This window comes from Dryobates pubescens, chromosome 1 (genome assembly GCF_014839835.1).
Source record: "Dryobates pubescens isolate bDryPub1 chromosome 1, bDryPub1.pri, whole genome shotgun sequence".
Lineage (NCBI taxonomy): Eukaryota > Metazoa > Chordata > Aves > Piciformes > Picidae > Dryobates > Dryobates pubescens.
The window spans coordinates 48,296,959-48,315,356 of NC_071612.1; the positions used below are offsets into that span (position 1 = coordinate 48,296,959).

General features: G+C 38.0%; 1 protein-coding gene and 1 non-coding gene across 2 annotated transcripts in view; one reads left to right on the forward strand and one right to left on the reverse strand.

Moving 5' to 3' along the window:
* Positions 1 to 527: 527 nt before the first annotated feature.
* The window catches only part of DCHS2 (dachsous cadherin-related 2), a 92,418-nt gene continuing 74,547 nt past the window's right edge, over positions 528 to 18,398 (reverse strand). Inside the window, exons 14-20 of the mRNA XM_054175634.1 lie at positions 15,769 to 15,863; positions 13,721 to 13,972; positions 12,130 to 12,281; positions 9,218 to 9,348; positions 7,293 to 7,576; positions 4,556 to 4,694; positions 528 to 3,136 (exon numbers count right to left, since the gene is read on the reverse strand). Of these exons, the coding sequence (XP_054031609.1) occupies positions 528 to 3,136; positions 4,556 to 4,694; positions 7,293 to 7,576; positions 9,218 to 9,348; positions 12,130 to 12,281; positions 13,721 to 13,972; positions 15,769 to 15,863 (3,662 nt within the window). The remainder of the gene's footprint in view (positions 3,137 to 4,555; positions 4,695 to 7,292; positions 7,577 to 9,217; positions 9,349 to 12,129; positions 12,282 to 13,720; positions 13,973 to 15,768; positions 15,864 to 18,398) is intronic.
* On the forward strand, positions 6,725 to 6,831 carry LOC128897852 (U6 spliceosomal RNA). Its single transcript, XR_008462615.1, has one exon. It is a non-coding gene; the product is annotated as a U6 spliceosomal RNA (small nuclear RNA).

An 18,398-nucleotide genomic window follows, 5' to 3' on the forward strand; every position in this document is an offset into this window, starting at 1 on the left:
GACTGAGATATGGGAAGGCTGAGAAAACACTGGATAAATAGCTTAATAGGCATCCTTGCTTTCTTCTATACTCACCCCAAATCTTGCTGCACATGCACATCCCTCTGGTACCCTCTTCTAATACCATCTCTGAAACAGTCTGAATCTGCCAGCATGCTAATAAAGCTTTTCCACAGCAGAGACTCATTACCTTGTTTTGCTATTGACATATTTTATGAGAAAACGAGTAAAATTGGTTAAGTTGGTCACCAGGCACTTTGATGTGCTATTTACATAGGAAACCACAGTTGGGAGCTGAAAGAGAAGCCTCATGACCTCACAGTGTATTCTGGGAAGAACAGGATGGATAGTTACCAACTTTGTGGCTATTTTTGTATCTCAACTTTTTCAGCTTATGAAAAGAGAAAGGGTACTGGTGAGACAGCTCTGACAGGCATGTTCTTCTTGAGAAATTATAACAAAATACACTTTAAGCCTTTTTTTTTTTTTTCTTCCCCCCATTTTCCCATAAACTGTCAGTTAATAACCTAAACCTGAATTTCTTCCTCTGTTGCAAGTTCATGGCTTGGATCAATAAGACATGTTCCTATCATTTTCCTATCAGACACTACTGGAGGAGCAGTAGGTATCTGCATGGTGAGTAAAGAGAGAGAGGGAGAAAAACTGGGAGTCATGGTTGGTGGAGGGTATTCAGGACTATGGGTAAGGGGAGAACGAGGACATTTTTTAAATGTTTGTCCTGATATTGTATTTGGCATTCGTGGTGGCACTGTCCTGACACCAGGCTGAGCTACTGATGTTATCAAGGGAGGAGGGAAAACAGAAGACGACTTCTCCTTAGGGAAGCTATGAATGTGTACATTCTCATCTTTCAGTTTTGCAATATCATTAAACACTGAGGCAAAAGGTTGAAATCTGGGTTCCCAGTTACAACCACCTCCAAAATCTTCATCAGAGGTGCTAAGCGTTGCAAGGGAATCATACCCAGAGTCTTGTCTCTCTGACATCAAGACATATTCTCTTGTGAGGTCTGTCATTATGTCTTTCTCTTTTATTTCCATTTTCTTCAGTGTTTGAGACAACATTTTATATGCATAGACTATCTCACAGGCTGCTTCTCTGCCTTCTCCTTTAATGGCTGACACACTCTCCATGCTTTGTGTGCTAGCTATGTCATCCATTTCACCAGATTCACAGGAAAGCTGATCAGACTCTCTTGGGATCCCCGAATCTGGCACCCGTGAGCCACACTCACTAAGCACTGAGACAGTACTCTTTCTGCAAGGATGCTCATTGATCCTTTTGATTTCCTCATCCTCTGCAGTTTCTCCTTCAGCAGAACCATGGCCACTGGAGTCTGAATGCCTGCAGGAGACACCATCATCCTTCCCTTCTCCAATTCCTGCTAGGTTCAACCATTCTGCTATAGCACCCATGGGAAGCATACTGCTCTCAGTACTCTGGATTTTATGGCAGTCCTTACCTTCACTGACTGAATTTACATCAGTAGCTGAGGAGGCTGCAGCTTCTTTTCTCACACAAAAGTTCATTAGGTCTTTCTGCTTATGTCTCAGAATAAGCACGATGAGACTGACTACAAGCAGTAGGAACACTACCAAGGAGACTGAAACGCTAATGGTCAGTCTGTATGCTGACAGTATAGGATAACACTCAGGAGAACTGGAGATATTCACCAGAACGGTGCATATTGTGAACTTTGACCCAATTTTTGGGCTGTGAGCCCTTACCAACAATTCCAGGGGGTCATCATTCCTTTTGCTGCTGTTTTTCTTTCTGTGAACACTCTGAGTCAAATAAATATTACCAGTGGTTTGATTCACAGAAAAGAATGGAGATGTTTTTAGCAGGGAGTAATGAACAACTCCATCCAGTCCACCATCGCTGTCTGATGCTGTCACTCTGCCAAGCAACTGGCCTGCTTCATTCCTCTTGGGGAGATTAAAGAAATATTGATCTTGTGTAAAGATGGGGTCAAATTCATCTGCCCCCTCAATATCCACCTGGACTGTAACAGTAGCCAGCAAATCACCTTTGTCTTTTGCTTGGATGATGAGACAGTACCTATTCAGACTTTCATAGTCAAACATTTGCTTCGTAAGAATATCTCCTGTCAAACGATCAATGAAGAACATGTCATGGTCTCTAGGAACTTCACGATGAGCCAAACACGAAGACTGGATGGAGTAGGTAAGATGTCCATAGGAGCCCTTATCAAAATCCAGTGCATTAACAGCACACACAAAAGAAAAGGTAGGCAGATTTTCACTGACAGTGCAGCTCAGGCTGGGAAACAGAAACAGCGGGGCATAATCATTGTCATCCAGGACGCTAACAAGAACAACAGAAAAAGCCACATTTTTTACATCAGCTCCTCCATCTGTGGCTTGGATGACCAAAGTGAATGTTATGGTATCCTCATAATCCAGCGCTTTCATCAAATCCACTGCTCCCGTTTTCCCATCCAAGCGAAAATGTCCCCTGTCATTTCCAGAGATGATAGCATAAGTGATCTCTGCATTAGTGCCTGCATCACAGTCACTTGCTGTAACTTCAGTGACATGGCTACCTACAGGGACGCTTTCTTTGATGTGAACGCGGTACTCTGAGCTGCTAAATACTGGAGGATTATCATTAACATCCAGTACAGTTATTAGCACAGTAGCAGTTGAATTTAAGGAGGGTGTTCCACGATTGGAGGCAAGGAGGACCAAACTGTGTGAAGCTGCCATTTCCCTGTCAAGAGTATTGCTCAAAACAAGACTGCCAACAAGTTTGTAGGATGTTTCTGACTCCACCACACTTGTTTCCACAGAGAATAAATTCACAGCATTGCCGTCAATAATGGAGTATTCAATATAGGCGTTTTCATGTGTCCAGTCATGGTCCACAGCAGAAAATGTGAGGACACTTTCTCCAGCTGAGGCATCCTCGCTCACTCTGAGATTGTAAAGAACCCTTGTGAACTGCGGGGCATAGTTATTGACATCTTCTATGTGCACTTCTACGGCGGTAATCGCACTCAAAGTGGGACTGCCACCATCTGTGGCTTCTATCAGGAGTCGAATACAGGAAATCTTTCCCAGTTGTGTCACTGGTCCCATAGTGAACACTGAACCTGAAAATAAACCAGAATTAACAAAGCCCCACACTTCATACTCACTAAGGCAAGTAAATTATTTCAAAAGACAAATCTAATCATATTTGAAAATTACTGTAATGGCTGCACACCCTAGAGTAACTCTCTGGCATCCAGAGAGTAATGGCTCAACAGCTCAGTGCCTGAATGGAGATCAGTAAAGAGTGGTAAGCCTCAGGGGTCTGTACTTGGACCAGTACTGTTTAATAATATCAGTGACACACAGTGGCATTCAGGCATGCTCAGCAGGCAAGATGACATCAAGCTGAGTGGTGCAGTTGACATAGCAGAGGGACGGGTCACTGTCCAGAGGGACCTAGACAAGAAATGCACCCATGTGAACTTCATGAGGATCAACAAGGGCAAGGGCAAGGTCCTGCACCTAGGTTGGGGTGCAACTTGAAGCAAATCCAGAGGAGGGCGACAAAGATGATCAGAGGGCTGGAACACCTCTGTTGTGAAGACAGGCTGAGAGCATTGGGGTCATTTGGTCTGTAGAAGAGAAGGCTTTAGGGGACCTTACTGTGGTCTTTCAATACTTACAGGGGGCTGAAAAGAAAGATGAGGCTGAAAACAGCCTCTAGCCAAACAAAGACAGTTCGCTGAATACACAGAAACAAATGGATAATAAGAAAGCAGCTGTAACTGGGTGAGACAACTGTATACTCAGTTTGGAGTACCATCACTCAACAAACATTGCATTCAAATATTCAGCTTATGTATGTAAACCCCTGGGAACAAGAAGGAATAAGAACCTGCTCACTGAACGTCACTTTTGCTGTGCCTAGTAATCTCTGAATCTGACATTCCCAAAAATCTTATGTACATATGCATACAGTGACGCTGACTTTCTAGAGTTTTAACAACATCAGGCCAGAAAATTTAAGTTTGTACATCTCCTAACTGTTGAAGAAAATTATGTATTTTGGAAAGAGCATCCTCAATTTAGAAAACATTTAAATTACATTTGGTATTACAGGATAACATAAGCTTTCTGAAAAAGCAATATGAAAAGCATACAGCCCTATCTGTTGGAGAAGCTCCATTATGATAGGTTCAACTTATACTGAAAAATATGAACTTGAGTGAAACCCAATACATGATCTGAAAAGTTATGTATCAACGAAAATCACACAGCAACTTGTCTAACAAATAAAAAATCAGAACCTATAGGATGCCATAACTATCTGTTCTGGGACAACCTGAAAATGACAGTCTCTGATGTGACAAGTTTCTCAGCAACAGATAATGACAGATTTAGCCAAAATGTATGGCAAACTTAGAAGACCAAATATTTCCAGAACTCAAGTAATTACTGGCAGTGGGTGAGGAAATGCAATAGAACTCTTCAATTCACACTGAAAAAGCTGAAGTTATAAACCATGCTTACAGACTCACCATTCTTGTGATCAATGGAAAATCCCTCAGAGGAAGAGAGGATTTTGTAGGAAACCATTCCGTTATGCTCCGAATCCCTATCCACGGCAGAGACTGTCAGAACAGTGGCACCCATAGAAATGAGCTCTGGCAAGCTCACCTGACATATAAAGCAAAAGTCCAGTTTTGATTGAACTCAATAAAATATTTTTAATATAAAAAAACCCACACATTTGCTTTCAAATGATCCTATTGAAAGTTACCAGCTTTGGAAAGTTCTACCTACTCATTTTCTTCTGGAACAAAACTATAAAAAGAGTTGAGATATTGAAACCACATACAGTACAGCCAAAATTTATTGTAAACTTTAAAGAGTGGTAATATCAATCTAGCTTTATTTCATTATGACAATGAGTTCAGAGATTTACTGAATCTCTTTTTTCAGTAGTGTAAGGAATACCTACAGTGGGTTTTTCTCCCTGCTTTCAGAAACATTTTGATTTCTGTACTTGGAATACAGTTTGCAATCCCCCTCTGGAGTATAGGATTGACCATTAATAAAAGCAACAAATGTACCCTGAAAATTCCAGAACCAGAGCACTTAATCATTGCTGGATTACTCCTCTCTTTTTCTTCATATAACCTAAGAAAACAAGAAAGTTGTTTCCCTTCTTAAAGGGCTGCTATTATTTAAAGTCCAAATACAGTACTTCTGTGACCAAAGTTTGCTTCCACCTTGTAAATGCAATTTCAGATGAACAGTATGATGTAGCAGCAACCTTTATCATAACTTCAAGCCTTACATTCAAATAATTGTATGTATATAATGGCTATATATATGGAACTGTATAAGGAAAGTATAAATATGAAAACATATGAATGGACAATAGAAGGGTAAAAATTACAGGATGACAACTAGGGAATTTATACATACCACTGACCAGAAAGAAGCAGTGCATTTCACTGTCCAAGCAACACACCAAAACATCAGGATTGTGAAAGAGAGAAGCTCAGCTATTTATGTTAGAGTCAGAGCTACACTGCTTTGCATCAGTTAAGAACCTTGCCTGTAAAGTCTGCTCCAATAGACAAAAAAAATTCCTAGCACTTGCCCAAGCAAGTACTTACCCAAACTATTCTCTAAAATCAGACATGTATGAGGGTTGACAAAACTTAAGGCAAGGTCTACAAATCACTTGAGCATTAATAATGCATTACTTTTTCAGAATTTTGACTGATGGGTTTTAAGTGGGAATTTACACAAACCCTGGCAACTCAGGCACCTGAAAGTTTCACAGGTGCCTACAGCCTGTCCCATAGTTATCCAAGAAATTAAATTGCTGTGCCTGTACATGCTCAGAAGTTGAATTTTCTTTACTACACCAAATGTTTAGGCTTATTTCTTCATTCAATCTGTCTGAGATTTATAAACATGAAGCATTATTCAATCCAAGCCTTCTGCAGTGCTTCATATTTTTGGTTCTGAGCACATCCATCACACACAAAAAGCACCAAGTCCAGTAAACAACTCAGTTCACAGGATCACAGAATAGCTGAGGCTAGCAAAGCACCTCCAGAGGTCATCTGGTCCCACCCTTGGCTCAGAGCAGCATCACCTAGAGCAAGGAGCCCATGAGCATGGTTGAGTTTTGAATATCTGCAGGGATGAAGGCTCCACAACCTCTTTAGGCAAACCATGCCACTACTCAGTCACTTGTCAGGGTTTTAAAAGAAGTTATTCCTGATGTTTAAACAGAATTTCTTGTATTTCAACTTGTGCCCACTGCCTCTTGTCCTGTCACTGAAGACCACAGAATAGAGTCTGGCTCTGTCTTTTTTACTCCACTCACACATACTGGCACACAGACAGATCCTTCCTAAGCCTTCCCTTTTCCAGGCTGAGTAATACACACTCAAGATGCTCTCAGGTCTCAGCTCAAGCTGCACAGCATAGCTTCATACAAACAAATCCTAACAAAGCAACTCCTGTGCCAGCATCATCTTTCCCGTGCCTTACTGCTGCCTAACTTCACCTGGAGCTCTAGGCTTTGTCCCTCTGTCCATCCCTAACCCTAAGTCCATTTACATGCACTGAGCCCTCATGCACATGCCAAAGCCCCACAACCTTAGGACCAATGAAGTGAGGGCAAAACCCTTTTAGCAGCCAACTCAAAAGCCTTGTATGATATCGTGCTCACATTGGTAGCACATACACTAAATTTAGAGAGATACAGAGCAGACTAGCATGGCCCCTGTGCAAGGATGACATGCATATTCATGAAACATTTCACTACTTTTTATTAAAGGTCTGGGGGGCTGGTTGACACCATGCCCAATATGAGTCAACAGTGTGCACTGACAGCCAAGACAGTACACCACAGCCTAGGGTGCAACATGGTATACTAGCTGGTCTAGCTCATAGGACTAGCATAGGCATTTTCTATACCTCCATGGAGCTGTGTAACTGAAAATGAAGACATTCATACCACAGTTATGGGTCCAGAATAATCTACCAACTTCTTTACCATTCTCTCAGAAGGAAGCTCTGAACACCAGACTCTCATATCCCCAAATTGGTGGTCGGAAATGGCTAGTGTTTCCCAGAAAAGTTCTGCTCTGTTTATACTAAGGAATAATTTGCAGAGACCTTCCTTCTCAGTGCTCAAAAACATTTTTAAGACAAATATAAACAAGCTTATCACAGACACAAACAGACAGAAAAGCATCACATTTTTTTTTCTATTTGCTACATTCCCACCTGATACAAATCCTGAGTAAACACTGGTGGGTTATCATTGACATCCAAAACAATGATGGTGAGTTCTGCTTCTGTTTGATGCACAGAATCTGAAACGATGATTCTCAGTTTATACACAGCAGTTTCTTCGAAATCTAGTGGTTCCACCAACATGACTACACCAGTGTGCTGATCGATGGCAAATTTCATTCCACAACTATTACAAATAAAGCCAAACTGAAGTGCTGGCCTGGAGTCTACATCACTTGCCGATACCCGAGTCACTATAAAACCAGGCAGGGCACCTGAAACGACAATTCCCAGAATAAGTCACAGCTAAAAATGATGTTATAATTTCTGACGATTTTGCCAGTTTCGTAATATTGAATCTTAAATGTCTGTAATCTTTGTGTATTAGCTTTTGGTGTGTTTTGACTTTGCATTTCACAACAAGAACAATATCCAGAAATGCTACAGAAATAGCAGTGGATTTCTTCAAATGCAACTGCTTTACCCCAGTTTTAGTTCAGGTCTTCTTTTGACCTTCCCGGATCCAATGTTGCCATAACTGTTTCTTCACCAGTAACTGGAAGTTCCATGGGTTTCCACAAGTGTGTAGGTGATGTTAATTTATTGAATAGTGTCACAAACTTCTGTAAGTATATTTAACTGAGGCAGAGTTCCCTGGTATGTGTACAACCAGTGAATACAATTTCTAAGCTTTTACAAAGGAGAAAGCCACTAAAGGAAAATGAGATCTCCAGACAGACCTACACGGCACAGAAACCTTAAGATCTCAAGATACAGTCTAGAGGATCAAGAAACAGGAAACAGACAGCTTTTGTCATGGGTGAAGTACCAGGGACTGCAAAGTAAACCTACTAGTGATCATCTAACAAAGTCTGAAGTTAACAGAAACTAAACTGTTTCCCATTTACATGCCTTAGGCATTAAGCCTCAAAAATTGCTGTGCAATGGGCTGCCCAGGGAGGTGGTAGAGTCACCATCATTGGAGGTGTTTAAGAGGAGACCGGATGAGGCACTTGGTGCCATGGTTTAGTTGATTAGATGGTATTGGGGAATAGGTTGGACTTGATGATGTCGAAGGTCTTTTCCAACCTGGTTAATTCCATTCCATTCCATTCCAAGTGCTCTTAAATGCAATACAAACCCCTAAATAACTAGCCAGTAGTTTACAGCTGCTGTGCATCCATGACTCCTGTATCTGTCATTATGAGTGGGAGGTAAATTTAGAAAAAAGTTAAAAAAATATCATGAGAAAGACAGTCTTTGTATCTTTTAAGATGTGTACTGGAATTTCAGCACCTGAAATCTTTACATATTTTCTGATGTGTATCTTAGTGCAACATGTATGATGCCTGCATTTGAAAATGCTTGCCTTAAGACTCTAGGTCTGTAAATGCTGAGCCAATGTCACACAAAGTAACAAATCTGTGATGAGATTAGAATTCAGGAGGTCAAGAGTCCTCTTCGTGATCAACAGGATCAAGCTATAGAGCATTTCAACATCTCCTTCAAATTTACAGAAATTATTTCTTTCATCACAGTGAAGTTAAAAATGTCTCATTATAACAATGCTGGTTTTAACACCAAGTATTTTTACTGGAGAGAGCAGAAATTGAAGACATCTGAAGAATGACACTGGAGCCCAAAACGAACAGATTACAGATGTATTTCTGCAGAGTTTGTTTTCGTCTTTCAGAATTGCCTATGGGTTTTGTTCCAATCTTAAACACAATGTCTAAAGATTAAGAATCATGCCTCTCAAAAGAAAAACAGATCACATTTTACTTAGTATTTCAGTTTTAATATGATTCATTATCCTTTTTACTACAGTTGCTTAGTTACACAAACCACCAAAAGCACTACCACTGTCTGACAAATCCCAGTCTTAACAAAAACTTAGCTGTTACCATCACACTTACTTTCTAGGATCTCCACTTCATCTAGAGGTTGGAAAATCGGAGCATTGTCATTAATATCTAACACTTGTATGCTTACAAGACTTGTAGAAGAAAGTCTGGGATTTCCTTTATCAGCAGCTTGTACAACCAGCCTAAAATTAAAGGAAGCAATAATTGTCAATACACCAGTCAGAAATCAAATTATCCACCAATGTTATGAGCAGAGGAAAAAAACCAAACTAAATGAGTAACTGTTTCTGCTTCTCATCACAACTCTTAAACTCCATCTTTCTGTAAGGTTGACTGTCTGGAGGTTGGGGGCGTTTTTTGGTATCTTGCAGGAAAAATACCCAGGAGATTCTAGGTGACAAAACCATAGAATTGTACAAAGAAAAGGAAGTATTCATCTGTATTCATTTCACCCAATTTCATACCAAATGCAGGTGGTTAGACAAGCTAAGAAGAATCTTTCCAATAAGACATTATTTTTCCAGTTGGTAATTCAGAGCAGGAATTAAAAGTTAGGTACCAAATTGTCCTTTGGAAGAACCTGACTCCTCACTGTTTTTAGTGAGACAACAGGAATGTGAAAATTTGGTAATATGAAAACACTCACAGTAATATTCAGCCAAAATGTCTGCAGAGATAATGAATAGCCCCTATATTTTATTATAAGTGAAAAATTGAAAGCCTGAACACCATTTGACAATGGCAAAGTTCTCACTGATTTTAGTGGGACAAAAATCTTACTGTCAAATTAAGAGAAGTTGCCTATATGCTTCCATTTTACACCTGCATAAGGATGGGTAGCAGATTCTATTAACAACCTTCTGATGTCTACAAACAATGTAGCAAAGAAAATGGTAAGTAACAACCTGATAAATGTGAATAAAAGGATGTTTACTCTCTGTGAGAGCTAGCTTCTGAACAATACACAAATATTTATTATAAGCAAAGAAAACTTCACCACTCCCAAGTATTTAAAAATTGTCCAGAAGGGAATTGGAAATCAACTCTTAATAGGTGCTCCAAAAAAAAACAGGAACTGATGAAATAAAGAAGATGACATCAATCCATGCAAAAGAATACACAAGTCAGATCCAGGCATCTTAATTAAGTGCTCAGTGTACTAGCAACTGCATGTCACATTGTATTTTCTGGGTCTCCTTGTAGATCTTCTGAATGCTTTATTTATCCCTCTTTCTTCTAAGTCACATTTTGTTTAAAGCGTCAAATAGGTATTACTTGCTAGATGTTCACATGACAATATGGAATACCAAAGCTGTAATTCAAGCTGTGGATTGCATCACTTCCATTCCTGAACCACAACAGCTCTGCCATGGGTATCCTTGTGGGTTTTGACATGTCTTGAATTGTAGGCTACAATTCAATCAGTGACCAGGTATAATTCCATTGAGAAAGCGTATTTTTTTTCTAGAATTAATATTGGTAAGGTATACATATGGAAATATTCTACTAAAAATAATCACTCTCTACAGTTTCAGAAAAAAACTCTCACAGAAACATCCCAGTCAAGGCACTAAAATTAAGATTCTGTCAACACTTTCATTAGAACACCTATTATAAGGCACTTAAAACTTCTGGCGATCAAAATGTTCAATTTAGATAAAATAAACAACTCCTGGCAAATCTGGAAGAAGGAATGGTAACATTTCAAAGTTAAACAGGAAAACAATGTTGAAACCTTCTTTTCCTATTCACTTTTCACCCAGCAACATACATATTAATAGTGCATTAATAAAGAGAAGGAATATGAAGCTTCAGATTCCATGAACAAACTGTCAGCTTGAAAGACTAGAATTCCAACATAAATACTTAAATAAATCAGACTACCAGTTAAAGACAGATATAAGAATTATTATGCCTATACCTTCAGTGCTTCATCAGCATTAAACATCCCTCCTTTGGAGGATTTATTAAAGGCTTTCTTTTAAAGTACTAGTTACAAATAATATTACTCTATTTAAATGACTAAAAATCAGAACTGATGTTTTTGATTCAGTGAAAATATGAAAAATAAACTCCAAATGATGTGTTGTCTATACTAAGTTAAACCAAAGTCTTTCCTTTAGGATGTTATTGAAAAACTACTTTGATTTTTTTCAGAAAAGTAATATTCTGCTGATCTTTTTGATGGGGTTTTCTACAAGTTATTCTGGATCATAAAAATTCTGATTCTGATTTTGGTTTCTGTTTACAATTTTGAGGTCCCAGAGGATAGGAAAATTTAACTGATGCCACAACCATAAGGAAAAAAAAAAAGGTGATTTAGGCTGACAGATACACAGAAGTTCACTTTTTGCAGAGATTGCAGTACATTCAAAGTGTGTATTAATAAGTCGTAGTTTCTCTTCAATGCATGGTTCATTTGCGTTCTAGTTCAAATTATGGCGTGATCGGTAAAGAAAAATTGTCATGTGTCCTTGGTCATATTTACTCACACTTTTTTGGAGAACAGGAAGAAACAAATACTTAGTACATGACAGCTTATAGATGGAGACGGCCTATAGGAGTGCGCTATCATACCAGGGAGAAAAAAATTTGAACTATTTGGTTTGAGTGTTTTCTCTTTGTCTTCATGTATGTATAAAAAGTGGTTCCTGAGAGGGAATGGCTGCAGAGTTCTCAAACTAAAATCCAGGAACTGTCATCATTTGCATACTGAATAACACTCACATCTGTAAGTGCTGCCATTGATTACACAAGTTTGAATTCCTTCCCTTAAATTTGAGTACACAAGGATCTGTGGTACAAATGGGCAGCTTTAGAGCTGTTCTCGAGGCTGTCTGGCTCACACTCAGGTTTGATGGGTAATGAATATCAACAGAAAGCTATAAAATATGTAACAAACAATATCAAGTTAATGTGAACATGAAGAATAATATATTTTTATAAGAATCCTACATACAAACCTGTGAGACGAAGCATTTTCATGATCCAAGACTGTATTAGTTGCTATAATCCCTCGTGCTGAATCAATTAGAAAGGCTGCATTTTCATTACCAGATAAAATTGAGTACTCCATTTCTCCATTCAACCCACTGTCAAGGTCAGTTGCAAATACCTGTTTGGGATCCAAACTGAAGCTTAATTGAGAATGGCAGAATATTTCAGAAAGAAAAACCTTACACTACAGCCATATATTTCTGGTTACTTTCCTTTTAACAGCACAGATTTAAGCAAACAATCGTGGGTCACCAACACGAGTGTCATGTAAGGTCACAAAATCTGTATCACAATAGGATGCACAGGAGCTCTTTCCTCAAGCAATCTGAAATTCAGCTACATAAAGTGCTAGGGCTGAATGTAATCATTTCACATTGCTTCTATTAAGGTTGCTGTTAGAATGCTGTTTCTGTTTAGTGCCTAAAAATATAATTTCTTAGGAGTCCAGAAGCGACCATTAAAGTATTCCTGCCATATGAAAAAGGATAAAATAATTAAATTAATTTGCTTTTGGAGCTTTCATGGAATAGTTGATTAATTCCTTTTAAAAATATGAACAAGCAAATACAAAAAAAAGATAAAGGCAAATATAAAACCAACAGAGTAAATAGCATTCAAAAGCAGTGAACTGGTTTCTCAAGGACGCCTCTGATTCAAAGAGTTGTCTTTGTATTCTTCTGGTTGCTGAACAAGCATTTTAGTGAGTATGGGATCCAAAACGGAGCACACTAAATAAAGAAAAAAGAATCTATTCTGTTACAAAATTCTGACTACACATCTGGGTTGACTGCCTTCTGATTTTTCAGCATTCCTAGACATATGTTTCTCTAAATAAAATGTCCATCAGTTTCTAATCACTTTGCCCTGGAGGCATTTGTAGCTTTCCATTTATTTATTCTCTAGAGGAGAAATATCTTTAGTACCTAACATGACCCTCACTGTGACCTCACTTGCAATGTAAGAACATATATTGAGGAAATTATGCGTTCTTCTAGTCCAACTGATGTCTTCTTTTGCTCTAACATGGCCAGCTGGAAACACTTTTGGAGAATGGATCCATTCATAGGAAGAAGTGTTTGCACATTTAAATTAAGACAAGCTGCTCTGTAGGCATCAGATTTTAAATTGAACACTCGGGTTTGACTCTACTAGTCTGATGAGTTGAAAGTATTCTTTTTATTGCTAGAGCCCTTTCAGTAGATGCATTAATGCAAGGCTCAGTCTATATTGTTACCAGAAGCACAGATTTGAATGGTATTTTTCCACTACTCAAAGAGAAAAACAGACATGTTGTTAAAAATAATTTAAAGTTCATCTGCACAACTGTTAAGAAGATAAAGAATTATTTTTCAATTTAAACATAAATAAAAGATTAAAAACGTAGCCCAGAAAAAACAATAAATCATCTAATAGTCTACATATTCAAGCACAGTAGTAGCAAAGCCAAGAACCCCAAGAGAGAGTGATCCAGAACAGACAGGACTGCAGTCATGAACAGATGAGCCAAACTTGGTTTTAACTATAGCACTGAGCTTAGAAAAATATATTTCCACTTACCTGTATGATGTCTGTTTGAGGGCTTTGGCCTTCCCATACTGATGCTTTGTAATGGCTTTGCTCAAATTTAGGAACATTGTCATTCACATCTTGTATCAAAACTGTCACTCCACAGAGTGCTGAATTCAAACTATTTTCAGCCAAAATTGAAAGATGTATTTTATTCTTAACTTCATGATCAAGAAACTTTGGCTCTTTCACTGTGATTGCACCTGGTTTATTAAAACAAAGTAGTATTGAGATGTCACAAACCTAATTAAAAAAAATAAATTGCACAAATGCAGTTATGAAGCCCCTAACATATATAGTCTCCTTCACTGGACACATGACAGAACTCCAGCAAGCTTCCCACTGTGTCCTGCCTCTACCTAATATCACCTCCCAGATGCTAGTTACTGTACAAAGCTTAGATAGCAAAGTTTTCACTGATCAACCATCATGTTGGCAATTTCCTAAACAAAGTCCATTTACTGGCAGAGGGATAAAGAAATAAAGTGGCTTCATGATGTCTGCTCCTGGACGTGACATCTGAGAGTGGCTACATCTATCACACTATAAATATCCAAAATGGGCAATAGATGTGTCAGTTTCTATATCTGACTGACATACAGTGAAAATACTGACTCCTGATGCAGTGAGCACTCCCTGCAAATTCCACCAAAATTATGAAGACAATAAGTACAACTAGACATCCTGACATTAAGACTGGAACACCTTTGGAAATTGGTGATGGTTGCTTCAATCTTCTGGGAAATACAGCATTATAATTGAACTTATTCATTACACCCAAACATCAAACAGTTAATGTGTGTGTTAATTTCATTAGAATTTAAATTCAGTTTTACATGAATTTTTCAGTAATGATGCCACAATTATCTATATCCAAAACATGTGACAGCATAAGAACCCATCTACTGTGGCTCTCCAAGCTAGTATTTTTTTAATTTTTACTTTATAAGCTAAAGAGCAATGATTGAATATTGTTTATGGATCTGTCCAGTGTTCAAGAATTCAAATTTGGAATAAAGATTTCAAAGCTGGCAGGTGGTTTGTCTTCAGCACAACATTTAAAAATTATCACATTCTGTATACAGAAAGACAGCAACAGAAGGAATGCACTTCAAGACAACAGAATAACTGAAAGTGTGGAGCAAATAAGCAAGTTTGAGGTCCAACACCTAGTAGGAACAAGTGAAGGAACCAGTTGTTCATTCCAGACCACAAGAAGATGAAACTAAGAGTCTTCAAATATGTACAGATTGGAGTTTTCCTCCTCTGTCTTGTTACTAGGTTAAGAAGCAATGTTTAAATAATTTCAGTAAACATTCACATAAATAACAAAAACTTGCCAACTGCCAAGACTTGTATAGACTGAGGGCTTGCAGAATTACTGTCACTGGGAGTTTAAGACTGATAAACTTCTGTCATATTTTGGAATGGTTGATTCCCCTTCTGTGTCAGAACACAGACTAGTTCGTATCTTCGAGCCACTCCCTACTATACTTCATGTGATCCTGTGACATAATAATTCCCCTAGGAGAGGTGAAAGTCTTCTCCATAGTGAGGTAACTAACATCAGTACTTGAAAAGACAAGTAGAGCAGACCTTTGGATGTTTAGAATACCTAAGATAGAAAGGGCATCTATATAGCTCAAAATACTTCTGCTGTAGAAACAACAGTTAAAGAGTTACTGGTGTCAAAATTAATACTGAGATAAGAATTGCTTTTAAGAGTCCTGAAAGGCTGTCCTTCACTTACTGTTTATTAAGAAACAGAAGAAATGTTTCTGAAGAAAGGAAACAGAAGAAACCACAATGGCTCATACATCTTGCAGCAAGACCTGTAACTTCCACTGCTATAGAAATTCCACCACTGTTTGTGAAGAGTGTGCTTAAGAAACTCATTTAAAAAAATCATGTAATTGTTTCTCAGCATGGCTGGTTACAAGAGTATTCCACCTGATGCTCAGAGACTATATTGTTTATGCTACACAGCCCGTTGAAAAAGCCCCACATATTTATAAAAAATTACCTGTAATGGGGTGTACGGAGAATATGCTTTCCTTGTCACTGAAGATGCTGTATTTTATGTCTTCTCCTGTGAAACTGCTTTCATAAGCTTCCACAGTTAGAACTGATGTACCTATGGAAGCAATAAGACATTTTCATCATGCACACTTAAAAGGTTTGGTTATCTTTTTACATTAAGGTGATTAATAGCAGACTTTTTACAGAGATTATGCTGTCTTTGGTCATTTACATCTCACCTTTGCATAAATTATTGTAAGAATATTAGTCCTCTTTTTGTGTGTCACAAGAATGCATGTTACTGCTGAATCACCATTTGTTTTTCCATTATCCGAGTTCAATTTGGATTTTTGAACAGTGCTCTAAAGGAAATATTCTTTAAAATTTGAATTAGCCATCTTTCAACAGAAATAATGAAAAGCTGAAACTACATGCACACCCATGGGTCAATTCAAGCAGAATTCAAATTGCATGAAAAGACCAGAAATTGAATATAGAATACAAGAGACATGAAATAAAAATGCTGTTTGAGAGAAAAATGTGGGAGTGAAGACATTATACTGTTCAGAATCACCACATTTAACAAAAATACAGCAAGTTTTTAAAGCATTGCTAAGACGCCAAAATAGGTATTCTTCTCACAAGAGTTATGAAATTGTTTAGTATATACAGGAATTTATTTCAATGGATTAATTATTTAATTGTAACTGATCCTATACAGCTGTGATGGAGTGAGGTTACCGTGCAACCTGAACTCCTCCAAACATGACTACAGACAACTAGCTATTTTATTGCATTACAAAGAGCATGCTGTTCACACACAGTGTCCTGGATGCGAGAAGAAAGGGCCTTATCTTTGGTGGAAAAATGAGAGGAAATGTTGCTCTTACAACTGTTACTTTGTTGTAGCTTTGTTCCTTTTTCTTCAATTTTTAAAAAAGGGGAATTATTTTTTAAGTGCTTTGTCATTTGCTCCTAAAATCTGACTGTCAAAAGCAAAAATTTGTCAATTTTGACAGGTGTAATTCTCTTTCAGTCTATTCAGAAGAGGTTTATCAGAAAAGTTACAGAAGCAAAATCCAACCAAGACTGAAATGAACTTTGCACTAGGCTGTTTAGGAACTAAAATAAGGGGTTGCAGTTTGAATTTTCATTGTTGAAAAACTTTGATTTACAACAAGTCTGCAAGAGTAATCATTCACAGCATCCTCAGAGCAGCATTAAAGATAAGAACAATAAAATAAATAAATAAATAAATCAAGGTCCAAAGAATGCCACTATTTATCTTCTGATGCTATCTGCAGTCTATTTGTAACACTTAACCTGGAGCAAATTAAAAGAAAGGTAGACTTCTGGCTGCAAAGCACACTGAAATGGCAGGATGAGGATAAGATCAGCACTGAAGCTAGTGCGAGGAAGGAGGGAGATCAAGATCATAGCAGAAAGCAATTAACTTTCTGTTAGCTTGAAACGCTATACAACCAACTTCTGAATTAGTTCAGAATATTAAGGGAAGTGGAGAGAGGTTTATACTTAGGTGTTTTATCAGTTCAATCATAGACAATCTGACGGCATTTGAAAGTATCTCAAACTGTTTTAAACAGCCTATTTGCCAACCTTTACATTATACCTGCTGACTGAAGGATGGGAGTACGAACAGTATTTGCCTACCTGGCCAAATTGGCTCAAAACATTATCCACTCTGTGTTTGGAAGTAACATATACACCAGAACTGAGCTACTGTATCACTGTATCATTTGCCTCTTCAGCTCTCATTACAGTGGTCTCTCCCCCTCCCATCACCTAACCCCGGTTCATACTTGCAATTATTTCTCAAGACCTCTTAATTGATCCTGACAGAAAAAGCTAACAGGGCACAAAGAGCAACAGATGACTTACAGAGTAAGAGGCTACATATTTTATACCTTTTAGAAAAAATATACAACAGTCAACAAGTTTTACTGGTGAATCTGTCTCCAAGGCCAGCCTGATCTAGTGTGGGGTGTCCCTTCCCATGGCAGGGGGGTTGGAACTAGATGATCCTTGTGGTCCCTTCCAACCCTGACTGATACTATGAAGGAAGTACTATGCAAACAACCATTCAACTGAAAGCTTGATGAATAATAAAGGTTTCTTACTTTCTGGAGACCACCGTGATTTGATAATTCATTGACTGGCTTTTGAAACTGTTGTAATGCAATTTATAAATATTTAAAGACATTAAATATTCATTATTAAAGAGAAAGAATGGTCTTTTCTGAATGTCATTGTACTTGGAGGTCAAATGCTTAAAGAAAATCTCACCACAAGGACCAATTCCTAAGGTACTGACCCAATTGATGAGTTAAGATTAAATTAAAACTAAGGGCCCTCGGCTTTGGCTTTTGTCATATGTACTATTCTGATTTTTCATTCTTTTAAAAATAAACTTAAGAGTTTTCCCTATTAATTTAGATAAAAAATAAAATTAGGAGGAAAAGCCACTTAACAGTTCTATAATAATCAGTGTGCAATGTAAATATCCACTGGATGGCATACACTGGTACCATGCATATTTATAAGGGTCCCAGGATCACAGATCTCCTGTAAGCTAACTTCTATGGGGTTTATAATTATAGACATTCTTTATAATTTATAACTATAGACATTC